This window comes from Oncorhynchus keta, chromosome 2, assembly GCF_023373465.1.
Source record: "Oncorhynchus keta strain PuntledgeMale-10-30-2019 chromosome 2, Oket_V2, whole genome shotgun sequence".
NCBI classification, from domain to species: Eukaryota; Metazoa; Chordata; class Actinopteri; order Salmoniformes; family Salmonidae; genus Oncorhynchus; species Oncorhynchus keta.
In genome coordinates this window covers 71,877,855-71,899,458 of record NC_068422.1, presented here as the reverse complement: position 1 = coordinate 71,899,458, position 21,604 = coordinate 71,877,855, and the positions used below count along the sequence as shown (strand labels likewise).

The following is a 21,604-nucleotide window of genomic DNA, read 5'->3' as shown; positions in this document are numbered from 1 at the left end:
CCCCTCATCACTCTCAAACGCTCCCTGAAACACTTCAGCGAGCAGGCCTTTCTAATTGACCTGGCTTGGGAATCCTGGAAGGATATTGACCTAATTCCGTCAGTAGAGGATGCCTGGTTGTTCTTTAAAGGTGATTTCCTCACCATCTTAAATAAACATGCCACATTCAAAACATTTTGAACTAAGAACAGATTTAGCCCTGGGTTCACTCCAGACTTGATTGCCCTTGACCAGCACAAAAACATCCTGTGGGGTACTGCATTAGCATTGAATAGCCCTCACGATATGTAGTTTTTCAGGGAAGTTAGGAACCAATATACACAGGCTATTAGGAAAGCAAAGGCTAGCTTTTTCAAACAGAAATTTGCAACCTGTAGCACAACTTCCAAAAGGTTCTGGTACACTGTAAAGTCCATGGAGAATAAGAGCACCTCCTCCCAGCTTCCCACTATACTGAGGCTGGGAAACACTGTCACCACCGATAAATCTACGATAATCGAGAATTTCAATAAGCATTTTTCTAAGGCTGGCCATGCTTTCCACCTGGCTTCCCCTACCCCGATCAACAGCTCTGCACCCCCCACAGCAACTTTCCCAAGCCTCCCCCATTTCTCCTTCACCAAATCCAGATAGCTGATGTTCTGAAAGAGCTGCGAAATCTGGACCCCTACAAATCAGCTGGGCTAGACAATCTGGACCATCTCTTTCTTAAATTATCTGCCACAATTGTTGCAACCCCTATTACTAGCCTGTTCAACTTCTCTTTCATATCATCTGAGATCCCTAAAGATTGGAAAGCTGCTGCAGTCACCTCCCTCTTCAAAGGGGGGGACACTAGACCCAAACTTTTACAGACCTATATCTATCCTACCCTGCCTTTCTAAAGTCTTCGAAAGCCTAGTTAACAAACAGATCACCGACCATTTCGAATCCCACCGTACATTCTCCGTTATGCAATCTGGTTTCTAAGCTGGTCGTGCACCTCAGCCACGCTCAAGGTCCTAAACAATATCATAACCACCATCAATAAAAGACAGTACTGTGCAGCCATCTTCATCGACCTAGCCAAGGCTTTTGACCCTGTCAATCTCCACATTCTTATCGGCAGACTCAACAGCCCTGGTTTCTCAAATGACTGCCTTGCCTGGTTCACCAACTACTTCTCAGATAGAGTTCAGTGTGTCAAATCAGAGGGCCTGTTGTCCAGATCTCTTGCAGTCTCTAAGGGGGTGCTTGTTGAGAACTTGTTCTCAACTGGCCTACCTGGTTAAATAAAGGTGAAATATAAAAAAGTAGCACAATTTATAACTTATTTGCATTCGTTTTTACTTACACTTGTATGTTAACTTCTCCATTGATGTTGTTTTTAAGTTTTCACTGACTTTTCTTAGCGGACGTACAATAGTCGCAAATTGAATTATGGGGTGTTTCAGGCCCCGGAGTGAACATAATTGTACACTCGCAAAGCCGATTAAAACGTGGGCTGAGTGGCTTACGTTGCAAACGTCCCTTGCTTGGCTAATCATTTGGACTGCCCTCCAAGATGGCGACGGGGATTCCCCCAAGGGCATAAGGCCGGTAGACGAGGGTGTGGCATAAGGTAAGTGGACGAGGGTGTGTCTTTTAAGTGTTTGGACTGCCACCCTTGTTAGTCTATCCATAATCTTTGCTTTAACTAACTTTGCTGCCTGATATGATTTGGTCAAAGGGGGAAATGTTCAGCTGTTGTAATATAGAGCAGGCTCAACTTGCCCGGCTGATATAAATTGTCCAACTTGCACTTAAAACAGGGTTTCCCAAACTGGGTCCTGGGGCCCCCACTGGGTGAAGATTATTTGAATCTGCTACACAGCAGATTCAAATAATCAAAGCTTGATGATGAGTTAGTTATTTGAATCAGCTGTGTAGTGCTGGGGGAGAGGGGCACAGGACCATGTTTGGAAACCCTGACTTAAACAATGGGGGATGAACCAGAAAGATCAGTTTTAGGCTATGCCTATTGAAATTCCTTGCGGTATCGTTGTTTTCAGTAAAATATTTTTAGCTGGGCCAATTTTAGAGCAGACTCAACTTGCCGACTGCTCAGTTCACTTGCCCCAGGCAACAGGGCAACCCTTAAGGTCCCTGCTACAACAAGGTTGTAGAGTTTTTGTAGTTTTACCTTGTTACCGTCAGGAGAGAAGAAAAATGTCCCCACCACTCTGGGACCTGTGGTGCCACCTTTGAAGATGACATGTAGGCTATATATCCAGCTCTTATACTAAAGCACCTACATTGTTCTCAATACTGTCATTTATAATCCTTTAAGGGATTTAATTTTAATTAGATTGTCTTGTGATTCACTCACTCTAAAGGTGACTGTTAAACTATTATGTAAAATGTACATCATCTACTTAGAAAATTTGAAATATTTTTCTACAGTTATTAAAGTACTAGAATATTTATGATCATTCTCACAAGGCATCCTCTCATCTTTAACATTACAAAACATTTAATCCAAACTTTCAATAGGAACATTGTCCAAATGAAGCACTAGTCAACAGTGTTAGAGGTATTCAGCTGTGTGAGGTTGTTTTGCTCCAGTTAAAGGGGCAATCCCTAGTTTTGGTAAAAAGCTGAGGGATGGGGCAGGAGAAATGTAACCACTCAAAATTATAGACAGAACTATGGATACAAGGACTGACCATGCATGATATCAAAATTATAGTTATAACCAAACATAAACAAACATTTAAAACATGGTTATATTTACTTTGTTTACAAACATTGTAGTAAAACAAGCTGATATTTTGAGTTCTGATGGGGTATGACAGTTTAACGAAGCTCATGAGGTATTTACAAGTTATATTCTTCAAGAATCAATGGTTACATATAATTAATTTATCAGTCCAAAAATGTATATAGCAACTGCAGATTGCCCCTTCAATGACTAAGTCTTTGCATATGTATCCAATTGATTGAATTGGAATTGTTGATTGTTAAAATGTCTGGTCTTTCTTTTCATCAAAGAGTTCTGTCTCTGCCCAGCTGGGAGGATGGCTTGCATCATGCACTCTCCTTGGGCAGCCCGTCAGATCCAAGCAGATGCTCACTAGGGTCCTCTACCACGCGAGGTCCAGGTCCAGCCTTATACACAAAACAGAAATAATCCCTCAGACAAACCAACTTAATATCACATCTAAATGTAGCAGATCCATACATAATGTGTGGGTTTATAGGATCTGCATTCCTGGTGATTTCCCGTAAGCCGGTTGGAAAGAGCATCAAGCTCGCTCCCCAAAACCTTCCACTACGCCAACTTTCAGGCTTCAAACATAAAGATATAAAACTGTATTTTTTTGTGAAGAATCAACAACAAGTGGGACACAATCATGAAGTGGAACGACATTTATTGGATATTTCAAACTTTTTTAACAAATCAAAAACTGAAAAATTGGGCGTGCAAAATGATTCAGCCCCCTTAAGTTAATACTTTGTAGCACTACCTTTTGCTGCGATTACAGCTGTAAGTTGCTTGGGGTATGTCTCTATCAGTTTTGCACATCGAGAGACTGAGTTTTTTTCCCATTCCTCCTTGCAAAACAGCTCGAGCTCAGTGAGGTTGGATGGAGAACATTTGTGAACAGCAGTTTTCAGTTCTTTCCACAGATTCTCGATTGGATTCAGGTCTGGACTTTGACTTGGTCATTCTAACACCTGGATATGTTTATTTTTGAACCATTCCATTGTAGATTTTGCTTTATGTTTTGGATCATTGTCTTGTTGGAAGACAAATCTCCGTCCCAGTCTCAGGTCTTTTGCAGACTCCATCAGGTTTTCTTCCAGAATGGTCCTGTATTTGGCTCCATCCATCTTCCCATCAATTTTAACCATCTTCCCTGTCCCTGCTGAAGAAAAGCAGGCCCAAACCATGATGCTGCCACCACCATGTTTGACAGTGGGGATAGTGTGTTCAGGGTGATGAGCTGTGTTGCTTTTACGCCAAACATAACGTTTTGCATTGTTGCCAAAAGGTTCGATTTTGGTTTCATCTGACCAGAGAACCTTCTTCCACATGTTTGGTGTGTCTCCCAGGTGGCTTGTGGCAAACTTTAAACAACACTTTTTATGGATATCTTTAAGAAATGGCTTTCTTCTTGCCACTCTTCCATATAGGCCAGATTTGTGCAATATACGACTGATTGTTTTCCTATGGACAGAGTCTCCCACCTCAGCTGTAGATCTCTGCAGTTCATCCAGAGTGATCATGGGCCTCTTGGCTGCATCTCTGATCAGTCTTCTCCTTGTATGAGCTAAAAGTTTAGAGGAACGGCCAGGTCTTGGTAGATTTTCAGTGGTCTGATACTCCTTCCATTGCAATATTATCGCTTGCACAGTGCTCCTTGGGATGTTTAAAGCTTGGGAAATCTTTTTGTATCCAAATCCGGCTTTAAACTTCTTCACAAAAGTATCTCGGACCTGCCTGGTGTGTTCCTTGTTCTTCATGATGCTCTCTGAGCTTTTAACGGACCTCTGAGACTATCATAATGCAGGTGCATTTATACGGAGACTTGATTACACACAGGTGGATTGTATTTATCATCATTAGTCATTTAGGTCAACATTGGATCATTCAGAGATCCTCACTGAACTTCTGGAGAGAGTTTGCTGCACTGAAAGTAAAGGGGCTGAATAATTTTGCACGCCCAATTTTTCAGTTTTTGATTTGTTAAAAAAGTTTGAAATATCCAATAAATGTCGCTCCACTTCATGATTGTGTCCCACTTGTTGTTGATTCTTCACAAAAAAATACAGTTTTATATCTTTATGTTTGAAGCCTGAAACGTGGCAAAAGGTCGCAAAGTTCAAGGGGGCCGAATACTTTCGCAAGGCACTGTATGTGTGTATGTGTGTGTGTGTGTGTATGTACCTTGGTGCTGATTATATAGCTGATTCCCTTCACCATGGGCTCCATACCAATGGCCTGCTTCAGCTCCTCAGATAGTGTTGTTGGGGCAACCGTAAGACCCTGTAGAAACCTGACGTGGGACAGGTAAAGTCACAGGAGGGAGTGTTGTCTGACTGTCTGAGTGTGTGTTTGTGAGAAACTCACTGTCCTCCGTTGGTCTCTGGTGGGAAGAAGTGTTTGACCACCTGGACAAACTCTTCCACATTCTGCTGAAGAGTGTAGATCACTGCATTGGGACCTGCATCAAATGTGTATGCCACCTGGTGGAGAAGAGAAAACATTGGTCACTGCTTATACTCATGAAAATAACTCTGAACCAAAGTTATAGCTTTGTTACAGCAGTGTTATAACAGAGTCAGCAGAAGGAGGGATGTGATGCTGCACTAGTCCTCTGAGACTCATGAAGAAGTACTAGGTCATAGACGCGGCAAAGAGGTCAATAGAACGCAGACCATGGGGGATAGAAGAAGGATGCCGGATTGGGGCACAAAAAAATCTGATCTAACAAAGTGGATATTCGTCAAATCCGTCATGATCAATGTATTGTAACAGGCCCACAACGTGTTTACAGAGTCTGATTTGGATATACTGTTTTCGCTGCATAACATTTCAGGTTTAGAAGAAGTGACTGCTAAATGCTAACTCCCATTCATATAAACTGGTAGCAGAGAGAAATCAGTGGTGGTAGTCAAAGTCATTTTTTAACTGTAATGCAGTTGATTGGTGATGATGACATGAACATATATTGAAATTGACATCAATACAAGCATTATACTCTGATGTTTACCACAACATTGTGTGAAATACACATAAACAACAGCCTAAATGTAGGCTAATTTCGCTTAGGGGAAATAAGGAGATTCTGGATCTTTCCATGGCATTTCCACTGTTTTGGTCAAGATCCATTGACTTCTTTACCACATCCATACTTGGGATTGTTAACACATTTTCTATTCCTCTTGAACTGTAGAAATACTACCAGTTTCATATCTCTATTTCATAATCTCAGAATATAAACAATTACTGCACCTTGTTCTGCTTCTTAGCTTAGACCCCTTGTAGAACCGTCAATGTTCCATATGACTAGCACATTTCCATGAAAGAACTAACTCCCTGATGGTGCTCACCTTTGTTTCCCTGTAGTGACGGTTATAGCGGTGCACAAGGTTGATAACACGGCGCGACACGTCGTTGAGGTAGAAGATGGGTGGGTAGGTGTCCAGGCAGGTGGCATGGAACTGATTGCTATCCTTCATGGTCAGCTCAGCGAACGCAGTAAAGTCCCTCTTATGTACAGCCTCAATCATCTCCTTCATCCTGGCTGGGACCACAGAGTCTGCCCGGTGCTGAGGGGGAGAGCACAAGGGTTAAAGGTAAGGGTTAATAACTTAATAACTGTGTGTGTGTGTGTGTGTGTGTGTGTGTGTGTGTGTGTGTGTGTGTGTGTGTGTGTGTGTGTGTGTGTGTGTGTGTGTGTGTGTGTGTGTGTGTGTGTGTGTGTGTGTGTGTGTGTTTGTGTACCTTCAGGAGACTGCTCGTCTCTACACTAGTTTGCATGCCGGAAGTGCTGCCAACTGGTTTCCGCTCAGCACTGACCTAAAAAGAGAGAGGGAGAGATGGGGGTGTTGAGATTATTAAAGAAATGGGAGAACTGTATATGCCAACATTTGCTCCAGAAAAAGCCATCTTTCGTAATGATCAGAGAGACCTACCACCAGTACAAGGACCCTGAGCTCAGGCCAGTGAGTCTCTGGCTCCACCTGCTGGGCCAGACTGTCCTTGCCATCTCCTTGCTGGCCCATAATCCATTGGACGAAGCCCCCATACATACTCCTACAGGCACTGCCTGAACCCTGCCTAGAAACCACAGACAACTCCCCCTCCACTCCCATCACCCGGGACAGGGTGTACACTGGAACAGGAGAGTGGAGTGAGGAGACAAGATGGAGAGACAAAAGGAAAGTAAGGAGAAGAGGGATGAGGAGATGGAGACGGTACTTAAGTTCCCAACATTTAAAAAGCATAAAACTAGTTTCACACAAGCATTTACTTAATTTGATCTATTTAATACTGTGTTAGGTACAAACCATTATGATAGGACAGTCTCTTACCCAGACAGGCATAGCCGGCAGCAGAGGAGGCCAGTCCGGCTGCAGTTGGGAAGTTGTTGACAGAGCAGATGTGGACTTTATGGGACAAACCGGCCGTGTCTACATCAGCCTCCCCATCACTACGTCGCTTACGGGCCAGGCGCCGAACTGAGGAAGGAAACCACCAAAAACAACACATCATTGCTTGTCCTCCCCCTTTGCTCTCTTACTCTTCCCCCTCTACTCTCTACCTCTATCATATCATTGCATATAGTGACTCACTCTCCCTAAGGCAGGACTGTAGTCTGGGCTGGGTTATGTCCTCCTCTTTGCCGTTGAGCCAGATACGATCCTCCTGGAACGACCTGCTGCACGCCACTGTTGTGGTTGTTTTGAGCTGGGAGGAATAAGGACACAAGGCAGAAATCGTTAGTTTTTGTTGTTTTAACAAAACAGTAATATTTAGCCACTTGCTGAGTGTCTGGTGTACAGTATTACAGTCTTACCTGGTCTTGATGTAATGTGACACTCAAAGATGAATTTATAGGTAGAATCAACTCCTCATCCCTTTTCCCCCCTTTGAAACAGCAAGAACAACAAAGCATTTACAATTCAATACATTGTTATTTTCAAAGATTGTACAGAGAACATTCCTTTCACATCATTGTGGCAATTCATTTGTCATGTACCAATCAATGCACACACACCAAAGCGTGGCTAGAAGTAGCTACAGTGTTGCAAGCAAGCATTTAATTGATTCAATAAATGTTACAGTTTTACATTACATTAAGCTAGATGTGGTTGACAGTGTTCTTTGGTTGACATGTCTGTAGTGGATTATACGAAAATACAATACTCACAGTATTTGATGACAGCGATATTCACAGGCGCACTGCATGTTACCATGGTGAGCTTTTTGCCGCTGGACATTTCGATAAAGTAAAATCAGGAGCAATAAAATAACAAAAAATACTATAAACGCGAGACTGTCTAATATTTTGAGATCCACTGATACAGTAATGTCTGCACAATCATAGAGCTTTACAAAACGTGTCTGTGGATTGGAGGGGGTAGAGCACGTGACTAAACCTCCCACCAATCAGCGCCACTCATGTACCGTGACTGAAACAAGGCAGCCAATCCTTTTGATCAGACCACGGTCGTCCGAAAATGAGGCCAGAGCCACATTTAGGGGGCGTATCTTGATCGCAGGCAGAAATGCAGTTGTGACTGGATATTACGAGTGAGTGCCGGGTATATTTGAACATATACCGTATATTAACAGCTCTTGTGTTATGTTCTTCTTTTATATGAAATTATGGTTTCGGAGGAAAGAAAAAAAACAGTAATCTAGTGTATAATTATTGTTATTATAAGAGGAACACTTGTTTTATGATCAAGAAGAATGACTCCTTGTCTGCTTTATCAATGCTGACATTGATTTATTGGAGTGAACGCTTTGAACATGAAACCAAATCTCCCATGAATTTATCTCCAAATATTTAGTAACATCATGCTTGTAAAGAACATCAATGTACTGTCAGATACTGAGTATTACCTGTGGCAGGTGAACAATAGAATCAACCATTCATATATCTGTGGTCTCACCAGACACCTGTTCAATGTAAGTGAAGCAGGACGTTCTTTAAGTGCTGTTGTAGACTAACGATTGAGATAATTTAACAAATCCTGCTACAAATACATGTCTCAGCCTCTTACTGCACATACTGCATACATTTCAGCATAGAGTATTTGAACCTAGTGAGTCAAAGCAACTATCTATTGCCAGCCTATACATTAGGATAGCCTAAGACGCTACCCAGGAGGCCTTGTAAAGAAGATTGACTACATTTTAATACAAACTATATTTTTCTTACGCCATTGCTCTTAAGTGATTATACTTTTTTAATGAAAGCAAATGTAGTGCAAACCCATATGACCTTCAAGCACTCAGCTCACAGACAAAATATCATCATGATAAAGCTGTTGATTATTTGTGGAATAAGCATTCAAATGTAAGGCTTTTTTATTTTTTAAATGTAAACTGTTGGATACAGGTCAGCAAAATTTTACAAAAAAATAATGAATATACCCATGTGCTCTGTCCAATTTGATGTTTTCACTATTTACTGAGTAGCAGCAGACAGTATTCACAAAGCAGTCTCTAGAAAAATGCATCAGCAGCAATATATGAATTGTTGTTCTGCTTCTTGTGGTGGAGAAAAAGTAAAACGTGGTGAAAATGGATATAAGAGAGAATATAGTAATGAGTTCCAGATGCACACAGGGGCTGATGTGATACCCCTGGGTGCATGACAAAGGCAGGGCCTTTGGCAAGTCAAAGACGGCCGCCAACGAACAGAGCCCTGCTCTAACCTATCCAGTCCTGAATCCCGCCCTAAGGCAGCTGTCTGACTGGTTCCTGAGCTCCTTTCAACGCATCAATCATCATCCTCATCAGAGTCCATCACCTTTCGTCGGTTGAACTGAGGGGAGGAAAGGGGATGCAGTCAGTTAAAAGTCTGAGATTGTGATACTGTATTTGATCCGTGAACTCACCTTGACAGTTGTCTTTTTGTCTGTTTGCTGACTAACTTTTTCTAGGATGTCGATCAAACCAGTCTCTGAAATCTGAAAAGAGACAATCCAAATGTAAGGAAGAGCCAATAGCAGATGGGTCAAGTCAGTGCTTTTCATAGGGAATAGTTTTTAATGTTTAAACATTTGAATGATATGAAAAAAAAAAAAAAAAAATTAATGTGAATTCACAGGGCAAAATATGGTCCTGCATATATGACTGCTCAGGGGCAATGCAGTCACTAGCGAAGAGAAAGAACCGTCAGGCTGTCTAAGTGTTTGTTTTTTTCCGGGTCGCGTAAGTCCAAACAGTGTAAAAAATACATATATAGTATACACTGAGTGTAAAAAACATTAGGAATAGCTGCTCTTTCCATAACTGACTGAATAGGTGAAAGCTATGATCCCTTATTGATGTCACTTGTTAAATCCACGTCAATCAGTGTAGACGAAGGGGAGGAGACAGGTTAAAGAAGCATTTTTCAGCCTTGAGACAATTGAGACATGGATTGTGTAGGTGTGCTATTCATATGAGAGGGGACGCAGTCCCTATGTTGTATTGTTGTCTCTACCTTCTTGCCCTTTGTGCTGTTGTCTGTTCCCAATCATCTTTGTACCATGTTTTGTGCTGCTACCATGTTGTGTTGCTACCATGTTGTTGTCATGCTGTGTTTCTACCATGCGGTGTTGTCATTTGTTGCTGCCTTGCTATGTTGTTGTCTTATGTAGTGTTGTGTTGTCTCGTCATGTGTGTTTTGTCCTATATTTTTATATATTTTTTTATGGATCCCAGCCCCTGTCCCCACAGGAGGCCCTTTGCCTTTTTGTAGGCCATCATTGAAAATAAGAATTTGTTCTAAACTGACTTGCCTAGTTGAATAAAGGTTAAATAACATTTTAAAAAATAGGGTGACTGGGCAAGAAAAAAGTTAAATGCCTTTGAACAGGGTATGGTAGTAGGTGCCAGATTTTTGCAATGCTGCTGGGGTTTTCACGCTCAACAGTTTCCTGTGTGTATCAAGATTGGTCCACCACCCAAAGGACATCCAGCCAACGTGACAACTGTGGGAAGCATTGTAGTCAGCATGGGCCAGCGTCCCTGTGAAACGCTTTTGACACCTTGTAAAGCCCATGCCCCGATGAATAGAGGTTGTTCTGAGAGCAAAAAAAGGAGTGCAACTCAATGTTAGGAAGGTGTTTCTAATGTTAGGGCACACACATATAGAGTTGAAGTCGGAAGTTTACATACACATTAGCCAAATGCATTTAAACTCAGTTTTTCACAATTCCTGACATTTAATCCTAGTAAAAATTCCCTGTCTTAGATTTGTTAGGATCACTACTTTATTTTAAGAATGTGAAATGTCAGAATAATAGTTTACATACACTAACAATTTAGTGTATGTAAACTTCTAACCCACTGGAATTGTGATACAGTGAATTATAAGTGAAATAGTCGGTCAGTAAACAATTGTTTGGAAAAATTACTTCGTAGATGTCCTAACCGACTTGCCAAAAGTATAGTTTGTTAACAAGACATTTCTGGAATGGTTGAAAAACAAGTTTTAATGACTCCAACCTAAGTGTATGTAAACTTACAAATAAAATCGCAGGAAATGAGCTTTAAAACGGCAAAAAGTTATTTCAGGTCCATGGAGAACTTTGTAGAATTGCAGGAAATTGGCTTAAATATTGACAAATTTCTCTAAAATGTTCTCGCCCCCTACCTCCCCCATAGCCTAAGCCCCACTTTTTTCAGTTAGGGATTTTTTCCTAAGCATTAACAATCACAATTTTGTTTAAACGTACGTTCAATGATATATGTCCACATATGCTTTAGGTCCAGTTCTCTCACCTTTCCTCCCAGCTGGCCCATGCGGGCCATCTGTATGAGGTAATTCTCCACTGCTTTGGCCTTCTCTGGCTTCACCAGAGCCAAGTTACTCACTGCAACAAAATATAGCAGGCTTTTAGGCAATGGAGCCACCTATTGCTAAACCAGGCGTAGGTGCTGAAAGTTCCAATATCAGATCAATGATTCATTCAAACCAGGGGGATATGAAAGACCTACATCTGGCGCGGGCGGACTGGTCTAGAACCTGAGCCAGTATGGAGTTCCTCATCTCTGTTTCCCTGTGAAAAGACAGTACAGAAGATTATAGTTAGGCCACAATGGCCCTGTGTAAATGAAGCCAATTGTTTTATCACATTGACTAGATTTATAAATAGTCTGTCACATAGTTCTTCATAAACCAGAGCTGCAAAGTGCAGGTCAAGACATGCAACATTAGCAAATTACTGTGAACTAAACCAACAACAGGGGAGACATCTGTGTCTCTGAAATGTAGCTATACTCAGCGCTGAGTTGTGAATGCATGACGGGAATAAAAGTTTAGATGGATAAATAATGAAGACCAACTTCTGTTTGGCCTCCTGCTGCCCTTGCTGGTCATTTGAAGAGTCCTGGGAAGGGAGGGGAGAAAAGAGACAGTCAAAGTCCACTCCTTTCTTTAGTTGTTTAAACATAGGTATTTTTAAACAACAAGAGAACAGACCAGCCAACAGGCTACTGTATCACACAGCCATGCTGAGCGCACACATCGGCTCTCTCTTGAAGTGCAGCCTAATATTGATGTGAATTTTTCACACCCTTGGCAAAGGGACTAGATCTTTGAACAACATTTTAAACTGTACCAAAACGTGGTTCAGAAAACAACCCGTTGCCCCCTCCCCTATCCCTACTCCTTTGGATTTTGCAGATCTGAAAGAGCCTATTGGTAGACTGGGTGGAGCCATCCCTGTATTGATTACATCTGCCCAGTTCCTTCAAATCTAGCCTACCTCAAGAGGGACAGGGATAGGGAGTGGGACACAATTAACTGTAGTATAGTAGAATACAAAGTGAATATTTACAGGTTTCTGGGAGAAAAAAAATTATACAAAGCTTTAAAAAAAAGAACAAATAATAATAATATATATATATATATATATATATATATATATATATATATATATTATTTTGTAAGTTTAACATATAAGCTTCACTCAAGCTTGATAACCATGTCCCAAACCATTCACAATACATCATGGTTCTGGCATTCAATCATTTTGCTATTCCTTTATTGCAAACATACTTGGGTCACATTACTCAAGGAGCACAGACACAACTGCCAGACATGCTGCATTGCTCAGTCCAGGTCATTAATTATACAGCCTTTTGCCATGTCACCGTCATCACACAATGTGCAGTACAGTAGCTGTACAGCAGCTTACCCCCGGACTCATTTGGTTCCAAGACAGACTCTGAAAAATGAGCAACTCAAATTCAATGACAACATCTCTGTTGGATGAAAGGATTCCTAGTGTGACTATGTCCATCCCATTCCCAATCTTTTGATTGATAATCTCTGTCATCATGTCACTCATATTGAGGTATAACTCAATCATAAACACTAACTACCTTTAGCGCCTATTGACAATAGTATCTTCTGGCTGGGTGAGTTTTGTTAAGAGCCCCGACACTCGTTGCGGATGTTAAAACGCATTACTTGCGGTACGGTTTTGGAAACAAGTCACGTGTCTTTCATATATGCGAGAAATAATAATAAATCCCCCCAAAATAAAAGGTTAAATTACTACACACCTTATTTATTTATTTGTATTATTAACCTTTATTTAACCAGGGGAAGTCATTGAGACCAGGGTCTCATTTCCAATGGTGCCCTGAGAACAACAGTTCAAGCAATGTGAACAACAATTCCAGCATGATCACTACAAAGTTACAGTTACAACATTTCAAATTAATTGTTACATTCAAAAGGTTAGTAGAAACAAATATATACAATCAATCAAAACCAGTGCAGTTTTCATTGGTCACATTCTTTATTATAGCCGTAAATTCACCTTTTGGGACCAAAGAATCCAGTTTTAGAGTGACCTGTAGGACATTCCAGGACGGAGGGGCATAGTAACTCAAATCAGTCTTCCCTAACTCAGAGGAGACCCATGGAATCTCTAGTACCAACCAGTCTTGAGAGAGAGTATTATACTTACCAGATTTCCTATTTAGAAGTGAGATGAGGTAGTATGGGAGTGCTTTATTTATTAATATTAGCCAATGTTGGGTCCTTCTGTTACTCAGAGACTCCCATCCAACAGAACTATATAAGAGAAAATGATGCGTACAGAAATGACCACCAATCATAAAACGAAAGGCTTAGTGGTAGACTGTATCTAGAGGTTTTAACAGAGGCTGCCGTATGCATGAAGATTGAGTCGCCATAGTCAATTACTGGGAAGTGTTGCTTGAACAATCTTCCCCCTATCTTCAAAAGTGAGACCATTTATTTCTATACAGGCAGTGGCGTTTACACTTGTCACATATCAGTTTGGAAACAATGTTTAAAAAAATTGTCTTAATAAAGCTGCATACAAACATGGTCCCTTTTCTGCTTTCTTGACTAAGGCAGCTCCAAAATGCAGGTGTTTCAGCCTAGCTCAGTGCTTTCTGTGGTGGAAGGGCAGCCAGCAGAAAATATTGAGCATAGGGGTTGGTAATAGAGGTCGACCGATTAATCGGAATGGCCAATTAACTAGGGCCGATTTAAAGTTTTCATAACAATTGGTAATCGCCATTTTTGGACACCGATTGTGGCCGATTACATTTCACTCCACGAGGAGACTGTGTGGCAGGCTGACTACCTGTTATGCGAGTGCAGAAAGGAGCCAATGTCAGTTGCTAGCTAGCATTAAACTTATCTTATAAACTTATCTTACAAATCAATCTTAACATAATCACTAGTTAAACTAGTAATATCATCAACCATGTGTAGTTATCTAGCTTGTCCCGCGTTGCATATAATCAATGCGGTGCCTGTTAATTTATCATTGAATCATAGCCTACCTCGCCAAACGGCTAATTTAACAGGCGCATTCGCGAAAAAAAGCACTGTCGTTGCACCAATGTGAACCTAACCATAAACATCAATGTCTTAAAATCTATACTCAAGTATTGATTTTTAAACCTGCATATTTAGTTAATATTGCCTGCTAACATGAATTTCTTTTAACTAGGGAAGTTGTGTCACTTCTCTTGCGTTCGGTGCAACAGAGTCAGGGTAGATGCAGCAGTTTGGGCAGCTTGGCTCGTTGCAAACTGTGTGAAGACTATTTCTTCCTAACAAAGACAGCCAACTTTGCCAAACGGGGGATGATTTAACAAAAGCACATTTGCGGAAAAAAAAGCACAATCGTTGTACGAATGTACCTAACCATAAACATCAATGCCTTTCTTAAAATCAATACACAGAAGTATATATTTTTAAACTGGCATATTTAGTTAAAATAAATCCAGGTTAACAGGCAATATTAAACTAGGGAAATTGTGTCACTTCTCTTGCGTTCATTGCACGCAGAGTCAGGGTATATGAAACAGTTTGGGCCGCCTGGCTCGTTGCAAACTAATTGCCAGAATTTTATTTAATTATGACATAACATTGAAGGTTGTGCAATGTAATAGTAATATTTAGACTTATGGATGCCACCCGTGAGATAAAATACGGAAAGGTTCCGTATTTCACTGAAAGAATAAACGTTTTGTTTTCGAAATTATAGTTTATGGATTTGACCATATTAATGATCTACGGCTCGTATTTCAGTGTGTTATTATAATTAAGTCTATGAATTGATAGAGCAGTCTGACTGAGCGGTGGTATGCAGCAGCTTTCTTCTCCAACACTCTGTTTTTGCATTATTTAAACCAAATTGAACATGTTTCATTATTTATTTGAGACTAAATTGATGTATTATATTAAGTTAAAATAAAAGTGTTCATTGTTCATTCAGTATTGTTGTAATTGTCATTATTACAAATATATATATATATATTTAAATATTTATTTTAAATTTGCCGATTAATCGGTTTTTGGTCCTCCAATAATCCAGTATCAGCGTTGAAAAATCATAATCGGTCAACCTCTAATAATGAGTTTGCCCCACAAAGATTTACATGCTAAAATCGCCACTGTATAAAGGAAATCAGTCTTTACTTGCAACTTTTAGTTTTTTTAAAGGCCAACTTAACATCAATCCAAATGCCTAGCTACTTATAAATGGAGAACTAGCATAATTTGAGCTCCTCTCAAGGTCTTTAAAATCAATTTTACAACACCTGGAGAAAAACAAACTTGGTTTTATCAACATTCATTTAAGATCGGTAATCAATTCTTTAATTGAATCAAAGCCAAGCTGAAGGTCATGAATGGCTTGCTGCACTGAGGGGGCACATTAATAAATTACTCATCTGCATAGAGATGTAAGCACCAGTTGTTATTATTCAGGGACAAACCACCATTATTTATGAAAATAGTGAACAGTAAAGGGCCTAGTATTGAGCCTTGTGGCACTCCTTTGGTTATGTTAAGAAAATTAGACAGAATGCCATCAATAGATATACATTGACGTCTGTCGTGCAGTTGCCTGGAAACCGGACGTTGAATTGCATTGAATCCTACGTTGGGCAGAAATGTGCATTTCAGTCAAGAAAGTTTCCTCCACCAACCTCTACAAGCCAGAATGTTGAATAAAATAATATTACAGTGTACTTAACCGGTTGTACGTACAGTTGGTCCTTTTGGCAGTAGTAATGTGAAACAATATATCCACATGAAAGTATAATTACATACATTTTTCAAAGCACTGGTAATGTGTTCAGAATTCTCACATGAAGCATGAGCAGAACAATATAAACACATGCATGAGCTCGGCAAGTACGCACACATCTCGTGCATGTATTTTTGTCTTCTGTGAATGTTTCAGGTGATAGAAATCTGAGAAGCACTTGCTGTACTAATTAGCTCTTTGCGCTTCGAACACCTGTGCGTAAACGGAAGACGGACACCAAAAACTTTTGTCACTGAAAAAATACTGTCAGCTGCAACTGTTTTAAAATGTATTTTAATGTGATATGAAAGTTGAGGGCTTTATGTTTCTAGAACCATACCGCAATTGAAAATCGATTCAAGTGGGTTGTGCCGTGGCGGAGATCTTCGTGGGCTATATTTGGCCTGGTCTCAGGATGGTAAGTTGGTGGTTGAAGATATCCCTCTAGTGGTGTGGGGGCTGTGCTTTGGCAAAGTAGGTGAGGTTATATCCTGCCTGTTTGGCCTTGTCTGGGGGTATCATCGGATGGGACCACTTCTGTCTCAGCCTCCAGTATTTATGCTGCAGTAGTTTGTGTCGGGTGGCTAGGGTCAGTCTGTTATATCTGGATTATTTCTCCTGTCTATCCAGTGTCCTGTGTGAATTTAAGTATGCTTTCTCTCTCTCGGAGGACCTGAGCCCTAGGACCATGCCTCAGGACTATCTGGCGTGATGACTCCTTGCTGTCCCCAGTCCATCTGGCCGTGCTGCTGCTCCAGTTTCAACTGTTCTGCCTGAGGCTATGGAACCCTGACCTGTTCACCGGACATGCTACCTGTCCCAGACCTGCTGTTTTCAACTCTCTAGAGACAGCATGAGCGGTAGAGATACTCTCAATGATTATCTATGAAAAGCCAAATGACATTTACTCCTGAGGTGCTGACTTGTTGCACTCTCGACAACTACTGTGATTATTATTATTTGACAATGCTGGTCATTTATGAACATTTGAACATCTTGGCCATGTCCTGTTATAATCTCCACCCAGCACAGCCAGAAGAGGACTGGCCACCCCTCATAGCCTGGTTCCTCTCTAGGCTTCTTCATAGGGTTTGGCATTTCTAGGGAGTTTTTCCTAGCCACCGTGCTTCTACACCTGCATTGCTTGCTGTTTGGGGTTTTAGGCTGGGTTTCTGTACAGCACTTTGATATATCAGCTGATGTAAGAAGGGCTATATAAATACATTTGATTGGAAATTTGATTTGACGGCTGTTTTGGCTGCCAGATCCAACTCGCCTCTAAACAGACCATATAAGGTCCTTGGACTAAAAGGAGTGATTTTAGGCTCATTTAGTCCAATATTGGGCTAATCTAGGTATATCTATTAAGTAAAGTGTTTTGCTTAATGAAGCTTTAGAAATCAGTGCCAAGCAGGCTTGCTAGAAAATCCAGACAGAGGGTGGGGCTACTAACAATGACGTTCAGTGATTGCTTCAAACTAGGTCTGAAAAACAGACATTCACACTACTCTCGCACATGTGCACCAAAACACCTGGGCACATGCAAGCACCAGGGGAGCGGTAGAGCGGGCACAAGATTCACAAGAGGAGTGGGAGACGCGAGCGCCAAAGTCAACGAGTCATTGTCCTGTTCATAAAGTAAATGTATGTTTCGCCTATTCATAAATGTTGATTAAATCACATCACATAGCTTACTAGCTACTGGTAGTATAATTCGTGTCTCACTATGGCACGAGTTTACTAGCTAACGTTAGCTAGCTATCAATCTACAGTATCTTATAAGTAACTACGTTAGCTAGTAAACTAGGTACTGAATTATCTGGCTGCTATGCAAACATGCAATGAACAGTATTAGAAAAATTCGTTAAAGATGGTGATAGGTTAAAATACTCTAAACTTGAGCTATAAGGCTAACACTAGCTAGCTAGCGACAGACTGAACAGTGGATCTTCATATATGGTCGGAACTATGCATTTTTGGTCCCCTCAGGCTCTCTCCTTACCCCGTGTTTTGACTGCAGTTCGGCCATGCGTTGCCGCCTGATAGCCTCCAATTCGTCGTCTGCCATTGTGTTCGAATAGATAGAAAATAGGCCTTATCAATGGTAAAATAAGAAAATCTGTCACTTCACGAGTCTTGTGGAACTGTTTCGTTAGGGGCCGGGCCCTGCTTCAGTATAATGTAATCGATCTCAGAATAATACAATATCCATCCAGAATAAAGCAATCGAGCCACAAAAGGATAATATCGTAGAAATGATCTGTCTGGACAGTTTAGGCTTGCCCATCAACCAGTCACACTTACAACATCAAATATAATTAAATTAGTCATACATAAACATAAGATTGTAATTGTTTATTTTGCTATCTAGATTTTCCAAAATGAATTTCAGGACACAAAAATTGGTAATCAATATTCTGAAGGAAATGGCACACATCACAACCCCACTGTCCAATAAAGCTTAGACATTTTGTTAATATCAGATCAAACATTAAAAAAAGTGTTTGCTGTCATCGATTGGTCCAAAAAGGCAAGTGAAACAAATGACTGGGATCTCTGAGAGCCTTGGATGACAGGATAACAACTGTTACTGGTAGAAATGTACCACATAAAGGATACTGTTCTTATGTTCTGTACTCAATAACTATAACAGTATAACTAGTATTACACAAGAGTGCTTTCTTAGGTACATTTCTACCTACAATAACTGAAGGATGACTTTAAACCACCTGAATAGGCCCAGGTGACAGGTCTCGGGTCACAGTCAGCCAGGGGCGCGTTCAGCAGGACACCACGTTTTGGAACGTTCAGATGTTTATTCTTCATAACATATTTCTATCTGACATGTAGAACAAGGAATCATGTCAACTCTGGTCATGTAATTTCTATCTGCAACGTTCAACAATGTTTAATCTCTCGTGGACAGACTACGTAAACATAAATGGTTCTGTAGATCTGGCATGATAAAACGGGATGAGTGAGATAATGAGCAGCATTAGTTCAGGTGATTTGGACTAATGACGATTTCACAGGTGTTAGCATCTTTCACATTTTGGAACGGGAGGGGATATTTGAACCATAGACTTGCCCGTAACTTGCAAAGAGAGAAAGGTGGAGATCTTCGTTCCGGTTCCGATCTCTTCCCTTAACACATATGGACCTGGAACTTAATCAAGCATCTGACAATTATGCAAGACATTAGTTCTGGGTTAATGGAGATTAGACAACGTTTGACAACTGAATGTGGTCCAGGTGAGAGATGGTGAGTGGGGGTGAGTGACAGACTCTCTAGCTCCCCCGGTAGGTAGTGTAGGAGAAGCGGCTGCAGAGCAGAGGGACATGGAACTTCTGACTGTGGTCTGTTATGGTGAAGACTATCTGCAGATAAACACAGACCACCAATGTGTTAGTAACCACTCAGCCGATCAATCGGAGCTACCGAAACATTTAGCGTTCAGTTAGCACTCGCAGAGCTGACAAGGAAATAAACAGAAGCTGATTCTGTAGATATAAAGACACATTTATGTCTAACTTTATATGTCCAACCGTCATACATTTAAATGCACACATTCTTTATGATAAAAGCATTGAAGACTGTCTTCAACTAACCTCCACGTATGGGTAGAAAGAGGTCTCTCCTAGACTCCCCCAGTATTGGCCCGTCTCAAAGCGCATCTTGTACACTGCTGGAGTGAAAGTTTCTCTGGTGATGAGTCCTGGGCAGCGCCCATCATCATTAGTAGTCCTGAGAAGAAATGATTTAAAATTATATAAAATACAGTGGACATTGGTTTGATGTGATCCTGAAATAAGCCGTGGCTCATTAACATTACTACCGGTATATATTCATATTTGATCATATTATGCAGCCCTACTGAAAGAGGCTGTAGGGGTGAATCTGAAATTGATAAAACAAATACTAAATGCGTATTTGTCTATTATATTGATTATTATGGAGCTGCTAAGAAATTATTGTGTTAATTTCCATTCTATGTCTATGTTAACTGGTGCTACAGCACTCTCTGTGGTGAGGTTACCCTGTGGTGAGAAGGTTCCAGAGTGAAGTGGAGGGATCCATGCGATGCAGGCTGAGGGCCATGTGGGCTCCAGGGATGCCCATCCCGGTGTTCAGGACGTGAGTGGTCAGGGGGCTGTATGGAGCTGCCATCTCTGCACACTACAGCGCATACACCGACAGCATAGTGAGTAAACATTATGGACATTTGGCTACTATAATTTTGCACACTATATACAGAAAGCTGTAGGCTAACTGTAGCCTATAAATGATTTATTATTTGGGTTAAAATAGAAGTTAGGCCTAGCTGAACACTTAATCTCTATGAGATGAACTAACCCAACATTTGTTATATTTTCCCATCTTTTACTTTCGCTTTATTATTTTCATGAATGTCATTACAATCCTGCAGACAAACGAATATCACATGTCAATAATTTCGGTTAAAACACTATTTCTGAAAATCATAAGCAATATATTAGCCTACCGTGTATTCGTCCAAAAGATGATCCTTTATGTGCTGTAATCGGCTGGTACTCATGTGCGCTGATTTCAAAGTCATCCCAAACCAGATTCCCCCTCTAGTGAAAAGTATGACATTTACGGTGAATTAACTGTAACAGATTTTAAGCACAAGTTCAAAACTCACGAGGATATTCATATGACTAGGGCTGCTGTTTGCTGTTGCAACTTACATGTCTCGTTGGGAGGGACATCAGCATTTGTTAATGGTTAAGAGTATGCAAACATCCCAGTAACAATTGGCCTTTTAACATTTTTGGAAACAGGCTTGGGTCAAAGTGCATTTTAGCACACTTTAGATAAGTCCTTAATAAAGTGAGGATTGTAGGCCTAAATGTCATTATTAGCATACTTGTGTAGCATAACATTGTTTCAGCCAGGGTGAATAACATATGCCTACTGCTCTACACAGGGGAGCAAGCTTAAAAACACCTGCTCTATGAGTTGCTTTATTTTCCTTTCAATCCAGTTTAGAAGCTAGATGTATATAATGTACAGTGCATTCAGAGGAATTCAGATCCCTTGACTTTTTCCACATTTTGTTATGCCTTATTCTAAAATTGATTACCTATATTTTTTCCTCATCAATCAACACACAATACCCAATAATGACAAAGCAAAAACAGTTTTTGTAAAATGTTAGCAAAAATAAATAAAAACGAAAACATTTCATTTACATAACTATTCAGACCCTTTACTCAGTACTTTGTTGAAGCTCCTTTGACAGTGATTACAGTCTTTTTGAGTATGACACTACAAGCTTTGACACTACAAACATTTGTTTTTGCTTTG

The 21,604-nt window shown here is 40.6% G+C and overlaps 3 protein-coding genes across 5 annotated transcripts; all 3 read right to left on the bottom strand.

Moving 5' to 3' along the window:
- Nucleotides 1-2,730: 2,730 nt before the first annotated feature.
- On the bottom strand, nucleotides 2,731-8,091 carry LOC118372435 (diphosphomevalonate decarboxylase-like). Its single transcript, XM_035758324.2, has 10 exons — nucleotides 7,899-8,091; nucleotides 7,545-7,615; nucleotides 7,321-7,435; nucleotides 7,060-7,206; nucleotides 6,661-6,860; nucleotides 6,470-6,544; nucleotides 6,076-6,294; nucleotides 5,093-5,208; nucleotides 4,910-5,018; nucleotides 2,731-3,126 (listed from the first exon to the last, which is right to left on the bottom strand). The coding sequence occupies exons 1-10, from the start codon at nucleotides 7,966-7,968 to the stop codon at nucleotides 3,046-3,048; spliced, it is 1,203 nt and encodes a 400-aa protein (XP_035614217.1). The 5' UTR covers nucleotides 7,969-8,091; the 3' UTR covers nucleotides 2,731-3,045.
- A 955-nt stretch (nucleotides 8,092-9,046) lies between these two features.
- Nucleotides 9,047-18,457, bottom strand: LOC118372438 (programmed cell death protein 5-like). 3 transcript variants are annotated; one of them, XM_035758330.2, is made up of 7 exons: nucleotides 18,278-18,457; nucleotides 12,889-12,918; nucleotides 12,035-12,078; nucleotides 11,687-11,748; nucleotides 11,425-11,562; nucleotides 9,598-9,669; nucleotides 9,047-9,524 (listed from the first exon to the last, which is right to left on the bottom strand). In XM_035758330.2, exons 1-6 carry the CDS (start codon nucleotides 18,341-18,343, stop codon nucleotides 9,629-9,631), a joined length of 381 nt encoding a protein of 126 aa, XP_035614223.1. In that variant the 5' UTR covers nucleotides 18,344-18,457; the 3' UTR covers nucleotides 9,047-9,524; nucleotides 9,598-9,628. The 3 variants fall into 3 exon arrangements, with proteins under 3 accessions (XP_035614223.1, XP_035614221.1, XP_035614222.1); XM_035758328.2 differs by having other exon boundaries at nucleotides 11,471-11,562; XM_035758329.2 differs by lacking the exon at nucleotides 12,889-12,918 and having other exon boundaries at nucleotides 11,471-11,562.
- Nucleotides 18,458-18,615: 158 nt separating this feature from the next.
- LOC118372437 (5-hydroxyisourate hydrolase-like) lies at nucleotides 18,616-21,010 on the bottom strand. Its single transcript, XM_035758326.2, has 4 exons — nucleotides 20,778-21,010; nucleotides 20,313-20,452; nucleotides 19,885-20,020; nucleotides 18,616-19,653 (listed from the first exon to the last, which is right to left on the bottom strand). The coding sequence occupies exons 1-4, from the start codon at nucleotides 20,850-20,852 to the stop codon at nucleotides 19,564-19,566; spliced, it is 441 nt and encodes a 146-aa protein (XP_035614219.1). The 5' UTR covers nucleotides 20,853-21,010; the 3' UTR covers nucleotides 18,616-19,563.
- Between the last annotated feature and the right edge of the window lie 594 nt (nucleotides 21,011-21,604).

What these genes read in the sequence shown, in the direction of transcription:
- LOC118372435 (XM_035758324.2), bottom strand. Translation starts at nt 7,968, where the DNA reads ATGTCCAGCGGCAAAAAGCTCACCATGGTAACATGCAGTGCGCCTGTG. An exon ending in CCAGAGACCAACGGAGGACA is followed by an intron (nt 5,019 to 5,092) that starts GTGAGTTTCTCA and finishes GTCCCACGTCAG; the next exon opens with GTTTCTACAGGGTCTTACGG. An exon ending in GCTATATAATCAGCACCAAG is followed by an intron (nt 3,127 to 4,909) that starts GTACATACACAC and finishes TTTGTGTATAAG; the next exon opens with GCTGGACCTGGACCTCGCGT.
- LOC118372438 (XM_035758328.2), bottom strand. Translation starts at nt 18,343, where the DNA reads ATGGCAGACGACGAATTGGAGGCTATCAGGCGGCAACGCATGGCCGAA. An exon ending in GGAACCAAATGAGTCCGGGG is followed by an intron (nt 12,079 to 12,888) that starts GTAAGCTGCTGT and finishes CTCCCTTCCCAG; the next exon opens with GACTCTTCAAATGACCAGCA. An exon ending in ACAAAAAGACAACTGTCAAG is followed by an intron (nt 9,525 to 9,597) that starts GTGAGTTCACGG and finishes TCCTCCCCTCAG; the next exon opens with TTCAACCGACGAAAGGTGAT.
- LOC118372437 (XM_035758326.2), bottom strand. Translation starts at nt 20,852, where the DNA reads ATGACTTTGAAATCAGCGCACATGAGTACCAGCCGATTACAGCACATA. An exon ending in ATCTTTTGGACGAATACACG is followed by an intron (nt 20,453 to 20,777) that starts GTAGGCTAATAT and finishes TATGCGCTGTAG; the next exon opens with TGTGCAGAGATGGCAGCTCC. An exon ending in CTTTCTACCCATACGTGGAG is followed by an intron (nt 19,654 to 19,884) that starts GTTAGTTGAAGA and finishes GTTTATCTGCAG; the next exon opens with ATAGTCTTCACCATAACAGA.